At 34.7% G+C, this 7,659-nt stretch overlaps 2 protein-coding genes across 2 annotated transcripts; one reads left to right on the top strand and one right to left on the bottom strand.

The window, feature by feature from the left end:
- The first annotated feature begins 889 nt into the window (after positions 1-889).
- LOC132619515 (uncharacterized) lies at positions 890-3,389 on the top strand. The gene is made up of 3 exons (XM_060334401.1): positions 890-1,915; positions 2,014-2,388; positions 3,135-3,389. The coding sequence occupies exons 1-3, from the start codon at positions 890-892 to the stop codon at positions 3,387-3,389; spliced, it is 1,656 nt and encodes a 551-aa protein (XP_060190384.1).
- A 192-nt stretch (positions 3,390-3,581) lies between these two features.
- LOC132619514 (uncharacterized) lies at positions 3,582-4,022 on the bottom strand. The gene has a single exon (XM_060334400.1). It carries the CDS (start codon positions 4,020-4,022, stop codon positions 3,582-3,584), a length of 441 nt encoding a protein of 146 aa, XP_060190383.1.
- Positions 4,023-7,659: the final 3,637 nt, after the last annotated feature.

Below are 7,659 nucleotides of genomic sequence, written 5' to 3'. Positions count from 1 at the left end.
CGTTAAGGTTTGTCTAGATTTCGATTTTACTGTTTTTCAGTTGCAAAAAAATTATCTTTAACTTCGTTTTTTTTTTTTTTTTTTTTTTTGGTGTAAATGGTAACTGAATCTTGTAATTTTTAATTTTTTTTTAATTTTAGGTTTTGTGAAGAAAATGGACGATGTGTTTGTGACTTTGAGGTTTAACCACGGAGGTAATTTAGAAAAAAAAAACCCTCGTATTAAGTATGTTGGAGGTAGTGTGACAAATTATTTTGATGTTGATCTTGATAAATTCTCTTATTTTGAGCTTGTTTACTATGTTAAAGAAATCGGTTATAATGTTTCATCTTGTTGTGTATATATTAGACCACCTAAATGTCGATTTGTAGTAGAAGTTAAAAGTGATAGGGACATTATTGGTATTGCACCTCAATTAAAAACGGAGATATTGTTGTAATTTTTGTGACTCATCTTGTTGAGGAACCTATTGTGGTCCCCCCTGCTCTTCCACCTATTACCCCTGTGGGTGGGGAATCTTTTACTGCTTTTGATAACCCCACATGTGAAGATATAAATGAAAAGGTTGGGACAGGTGAGGGTAGTCAAACATTTGGGGGTAGTGAAGGCTTAGGGTTTGAAAAGGCTGTTGGTCTTGATGAACCCTTGGGTGGGACTTCAACTGCTACTGCAGCTGATGATGATAATGATTCTGACTTAGAAAGTAAGAGTGAATCTGAGGAGTCTGACAATGTAGTGGTAGAGGAAGGTGAAGAAGAAGAATTTGATAGTGATGTCCATGAGGAGGATAGGAATCTAAGGAAAGATAGGGTGGCTCTAACATCAAAAAAAGAAGAAAGAAAAGGCTAAGAGATCTGAAGGGATAGATTTAGGGCCAAAGGGTATTGATATGGGACATGATGAATATTTATCTAGGAGTAAGAGTACATTTGAAGGAAAATTGGGTGGGGATGAGCCATTTTATGACTCAGATGAACCTGTTAGCTTTGAAATAGAGATTGATGATGAAGCTGATGACGAATATGTGGTTGAAAAGCCTACCAAAAAGTCAAGGAGACCAAAAAGAATGAGAAATAGGGTTATTTTTTATCCTAAGTGTAAAGAAATAGTTTGGGAGACTAGTCTTGCATTTGAAAGTGCTAAACAGTTTAGGAAAGCACATACTAGGTATGCAGTTCAAGAACATGTAGAGTTGGATAAATATGTCAATGAACCAACTAGGGTGAGGGTAAAGTGTACTGTTGGCTGTCCATGGTTATTGTTTGCCAGTTTTGATTCTAGAACAAATGATTTTGTTGTGAAGAATTACAATCCTGTTCACAAGTGCAATGGCACAACAAAGAACAAGTTGGTAAATTCTTTGTATATTTCAGAAAAGTACAACGACAGAATTATTTCTGAACCTGGCATTAGAATTTTTGAGCTTCAAAATTTGGTAAAAAAGGAATTAGAGGTGTATATTGGTAGGACTATGGCAAGGAAAGCCAGAAGCATTGTTTTGCAACAAATCATGGGTGACAATGTAGAGGAGTTCAAAAGAATTTTGAATTATAGGGATGAGCTTTTAAGGACTAATCCAGGTAGCACATGTGTGGTTAGGCTGAGTGAAGAAACTTTTGAAGGTGGAGTCAAAAGGTTTCAGTCCATTTATATATGTTTTGATGCCATGAAGAAGGCATTCAAGGCTGGTTGTAGGAGGGCAATTGGGTTGGATGGGTGTTTTTTAAAAGGTGTTAGTAAAGGGCAATTGCTTGTGGCTGTTTGTAAGGATGGGAACAACCAGATGCTACCACTGGCTTGGGCAGTGGTTGAAGCTGAGAATACTTTTACTTGGAGATGGTTTGTCAACATTCTAAGGCATGATCTTGAGCTTGGAGATGGGACTGGTTTGACAACTCTTTCAGATATGCAAAAGGTAATGTATTCTTGGTTATTGATTTCTGAATTTTTTTCATTCTCTTTAACTTATGCTGCTCTACTGTCACCTAATTTTTTTTTTACATGTTATTATAGGGTCTGGATATAGCCATTAAGGATATGTTGCCAATTGTAGAACAAAGAATGTGTGCAAGACATGTGCTTGCCAATTTTTCCAAAAAATGGAAAGGCATAGAGATTAGAAACTGCTTCTGGAGATGTGCTAAGTCCACATATGAGCAGGAGTTGCAAAAAAAATTGGATCATATGGAGAAGTTAGGTGATGGAATAAATGGAGATTTGTTGTATTACAACATAGATAGGTGGTCCAAGGTCTACTTTAAATATCTCAGCTGTTGTGATAGTGTTGACAACAACATGGCCGAGAGTTTTAATTCCTGGATTTTGGGGCCAGGGCACAAGACCATTATCACAATGCTTGAGGAAATTAGAGTCAAAATGATGAGAAGGGTAGGACAACTAAGATAGTTTTCTGAGACTTGGATAACAAACATCAGCCCAATGGCTTTGAAGGTATTGCAAGAGAACACATCAAAGTCAATGAAGTGTACTCTTGAATAGAATGGTGAATATGGCTTTGAGGTCAAGGACAGCTGGGGTAATAAATTCATAGTAAATCTGAACAGCAATACTTGCACTTGTAGATCTTGGATGCTGAAAGGTATTCCCTGCTGTCATGCCATAGCTGCACTTCATTTCAGAAAATTGGAACCTATTCACTATGTTGCACATTGGTACACTAAGGACACTTACCTGAAAACATACAACTCATTCATTCAACCTGTTACTAATATGACAATGTGACCAAAGTCAACCAATCCTCCTGTCCTCCCACCTGAGATTAAAAAGCTGCCAGGTGAATCCGAGACATCATTAACTACTTGGGAGTGATGGTCAAAACCAATGAATCCGAGACATCATTAACTACTTGATCACACTAACACTATAACTCAACTCAATTATAAATAGGCATTCTTTCCATCTCACTTTCACTCAACTCAAATAACTCTTAACAAATATAGTGATATTAAAGAGGCAGCCTTCATCTAAGATGGATGACATGGAAATGGCCACATGTTTTGACAAAGAATTGACGAAATCGTACGTCGAAAAAGACGATTTCGTAAGTGTTGTCGTATTATATATTTTCAATTGTTCTTTTACCTCTTTTGGTAATAACATGTTTTTCTTTGCAGATCCTTCCAACTGACATACTGGAATTTCTTCCAAACACCGACAAGGACGCTGTTGTTCATTACGACGATCATGAGTATAATATGAAATACAAGGTTAGCGTATACACACGCCTCGCTCAAGGCGGGAAAGCCTTCATTGATGCTGCCGGATTAGGGATAGGAGATGTGTTGTGTTTTAAGGCATGTTTAGATGAGAACCGCATAGTGTTTTTTGTTCATGTAAAGGAGGATCCGGAGATCGTAATGATAGATTAGGTCTCCAGATTCTCTATTTAAAGTAATTTATAAAATTTCTCGACTTTTGCTATCATTTTCAAGGTAATATTTTCCATAACAACATAATTCTTCAACAAGAGCATAAAGTTCTTCCATGACATTTACATTACAACAAGAGCATGAAGTTCTTACATTACCTACTACGCGATTACAACATACAACAACATAAATTCAGTTGATTAAGGAAGCCGCCAAAAAGCCAATAAATATTCCCCTCGAAATCAAAAGCAACATCCTTGTATTTAAAAGTTTCTCCTCCAAATTTAGAACTTTTTTCAAGTCAAATTGTTGTTTACTCTTCAAGCCAATTAATTCCTCCTTCATTTTGTTCACTTCAATTAGATGTCTAGCCTCAATGGCAATTAATTCTTCTTGCAATTTGTCCCTTTCGATCTTGACCGCATCTAACGATGACGTCAAATTTTGAACATTATTCCACTGAATCTCAGGGAACAATTCATCTTCCCATTCCCAAAATCCACAAGAACTGCCCTTAGGCCTCGGACATTTGTAGAATTTCCGTCCGGGATTACTAGGAGTCGATGAAGTGAGGTGTTTTGCAATGGTGCCACAATTACATTTTACGTGAGATGAACAGCTACCTTGAGACATTTATGAACCCACAATATTTTTGAATTACCACAGAGAGTGATTATGGACAGAAATTTGGAGGAGAAATTTCGTGGAGAAATTTCGTGGAGGAAGAATACATATATGAAGGAGCAATGGTGTGAGCAAGAGGAATTTCATGAATGGAGGGAAAAAAATGGGGCTGATTGAAGGTGTGATGAAGATGAAGATGAAGAACAACTAGGGTTCTAAAGGGTGGTGGGTCGGGTGGGATTAGAAAGGGAGAACGGTATTATAACCGTTACCCCTGTCGATTTTATTAAAAAAAAAACGTTAATAAAAATTAATTAACGCGCGGGTCAGGCACTGTCAAACACGCGCCCTGGTCTGGGCCACTAGAGGGGGAAAATAATTAAAACGTAAGTTGTTAAGAGGGTAAATAAATAGAAGTTAAATTTAGTTTCCAAACTGAGTTTTCGTGCCAAGTTCAGGGGTTAAAACATATCTTTTCTCTTAAAGTTTGATAATAGTAATTCTTTCGGTGTAGACATTTTCATTTTGACAGACATTTATAAAAATTTGCACTCGTATTCTGGGATTGACGTACAAAGTAGTAAAATGTTTTCATAAGAAAATTATCTCTTTCTAGAAGCAACCATTTTTAAGATGCATAGAATGGTTAAAATCATGTTTACATCAAATGATACATACTTTTTTTGCTCCTTTACAATTTTTTTTTTTAATTGCATTTCCTCATTAGAGAGAACTACAAAGTTATTCTATTATAAAACAAGCAATGAATACACATGAATTAATGATAAGTGCAGAGTTAAGAGAAAAGTGTGAACGATTAGGACAAGTTACCTACATCCAAATTGAGCTGTGAACTTAATTTCTCTTTAAGAAACAATGAGAGCACAAAAATTGTCTAGAAGAGTTATAAAGTCAATTTATTACAACCCAAAATAAAACACACATCAAATTAGAGACCTTCGAAGACCATGTGCCCTTTCAGGGGAATCCTCCGCTTCCGTTCCCATTTGGTATACAATATTTGCTTTAGAGTTCCGAATAATTCGGATTCGCATCCTGTAAGATCCGTTACAAAGAAATGTTTATTATAAGAATTTCTTATTCTAGAAATTAGATCCGAGAACTGTATTTAAGGGTGGAGAGATCTATTCATCTCCCCACGATCTTTAAAGATTTTGTCCCTGCTCTCAACTATGAGAAATTGTTACTTTCATCTATTAAAACATAAAATATACAATGAATCAAACAAAAACAAGCTCCATATAATGAATTGAGGTCTTAAAATATAGTTGCATACTTGCATACATAAGATGTCTCGAAGTTTTAAATTAAGGAAATGAAATAAGCAGAGGCATAGCCAGAAATTTTAGTTTATTAATTCTAAACCTTTGCCTTTTTTGTTTACTAAGTTCTAGATAAATTATTATGCATGTTAAATAATCTTTTTAATACAAATATATAAGGTTTGTATCAAAGTTACTGAGTTTTATCGAATATGTAACTATAAAGCTGGCTCCGCTCCTGGAAATATGTCCTCCCGAAAATAATTTTTCGACCTGGATAGTTTCTCGTCATCAACATTTCTCCCTTCACTTTGTACCCGACTAGAGGTGTCAAATGGGCGAGTTGGGCTGAATTCATTTTTTTTGCGCGGAATGTCCTTCAAAGGCACTAGTCTTTAATTTTTTCCCTTCACCTAAATATCCATGGGTTCCGGGTTCGAACCCTCGCTCAGTCAAAATTTTTTAAAAAATCGCAAGACAGAGTTTTGAATTCAGGCAGAGTTTGCCTTAAGGCCTAACTTTTGCCCGAATAGGCCTAATTTTGCGACAAACCTCTGCCTTGCGATTTTTTATTTTTTACTGAGCCGGGGTTCGAATCCAGAACCTCGGGGTATTAGGCGAAGTGCAAAAATTAAAGACCAATAATCTAGGGGGCAAAACTTAAAGACCAGTTCCTTTGAAGGGCAATCATTCAAATGACCCTGCTGAATTTGGGCGGACCAAAATGGATTGTGTTATGGACAGATTTGGCCCGTCCAAAAGTTACTTGGGCTGAATGGGCTAAAATGCGGGTCATAATCCAACCCATCCAATTTTTACTAATTTTTTAGTACCTTATAAAATTATTATTATTCTTTATTATGGCTTTATATAACATATCAAATTAAAAAAAAAAAATTGAAAATATTTTGACAAGATTTCTCATGAGTTAATTTCGACAACATATCAGCCCAATTTTTGATAGGCTGAAATAGGTCGTGCTAATAAATGGGCGGATTATTGAACGAGTTGGACGGATTATATTTTCATGGGTTAATTTTGCCACCTCTATACCCAACCAACCAGCTCACTCTCACCATTCCACCACTTTTATTCGTAACTTTAATTTAAATCTAGATACTTTTGGAAAATAAGTAACTACACCTACCTAATTTATTGTAATCTTTCTTATTTTAGTTCTTCGTATTAATAAAGTTTTTGTTGAAAAACTTTTAAATTGTAAAATTTTATCTTTTGAAGAATTAATTAGTACACCTGCCTAATTTATTGTAACATTTTTTTTATCTTAGTTCGTCATATTAATGTTTTTGTTTTAAAACATTAAAATTGAAAAATTAGTTTTTCAAATACATAATTTTTATTTTCCTTTGCTTTTGTACATAGTTGACAAAAGAGTCTAGAGCTATCAACAAGGGTTGTGTTGGATGTGTATGATTTTTCACTCTTAATTAATCAGAGAACTCGGATTCGAGCCTTGGATATGAAAAAAAATGTGATCGGAGTGCTTTCTCCTTTTACTAGGCGTTACGCGGTACAAAATCAAATTAATCGTGATTCAAATGCAAATACCGAACACCGGAGGGTGGGAAAGGGGAGCTATCTGAAATATCACTTCTTATATATCCTGCCATTGGTGAAAAAGAGATTTCGATAGGGAGTAAAGGCCGAAAGCTTTTACTATCCCTTTTGACAGGAGTTTGGTAGCCATCTCTTTTCAGTTTTCACCTTATTAAATACTTAAATGATTTGAATATGGAATACGGAGTTAAATTTTCCTTTTTTGAAAATACAAATATTTTACACTCGACAATAACATAACATACCCAATGTAATCTCACAAGCGGGGTCTTGTTAAGATAGGATATATGCATACCTTACACTCATATTGTTAAATAAATTGACAGTGTAAGGAAATTTATCCTCTTTTTTCTGAACTAGTATACGTATCCGGGCAATGCACGGTGAATATTAACTATTTAATTTTATACTCAATCTTTTTATATATACTTAAGTCTTATTCCTCTATATTTCTACATTAAAGTTTTCTATGTTTTTATTCCTTGTTTATCGTTATAGGTAATATATTTATTACTTGGTACCATTCATTGCCAAGACTTAAAATTCTTTTGTTATTCAATATTACGTATTTTTAACTTTATCTGTTATAGTTTCAGTTACGTGATTTTATTTATAATATAACTTTTCTAATGATAATTCAAATAATTTTTTTCAGCTCATATTCAAATAAATCTTAGCCAAATATATCTACACCATAAAAAAAAAACTAAGAAAATTTCTCTTTTCTACAACTTTTGTCTGTTGTCATTGCAATATATATCCATTATTTAATATTGTTCCACTAA

Source organism: Lycium barbarum, chromosome 11 (genome assembly GCF_019175385.1).
Source record: "Lycium barbarum isolate Lr01 chromosome 11, ASM1917538v2, whole genome shotgun sequence".
NCBI classification, from domain to species: domain Eukaryota; kingdom Viridiplantae; phylum Streptophyta; class Magnoliopsida; order Solanales; family Solanaceae; genus Lycium; species Lycium barbarum.
Note: the sequence above shows the minus strand (reverse complement) of the source record. Positions and strands in the feature narration are given on the sequence as shown.

Bases quoted from the DNA above. Each gene is read 5' to 3' on its own strand.
- LOC132619515 (XM_060334401.1), top strand. From the start codon at position 890: ATGGGACATGATGAATATTTATCTAGGAGTAAGAGTACATTTGAAGGA. The intron at 1,916-2,013 runs GTAATGTATTCT...ATGTTATTATAG, and splicing joins CTCTTTCAGATATGCAAAAG to GGTCTGGATATAGCCATTAA. The intron at 2,389-3,134 runs GTAGGACAACTA...TTTTCTTTGCAG, and splicing joins GAGTCAAAATGATGAGAAGG to ATCCTTCCAACTGACATACT.
- LOC132619514 (XM_060334400.1), bottom strand. From the start codon at position 4,022: ATGTCTCAAGGTAGCTGTTCATCTCACGTAAAATGTAATTGTGGCACC.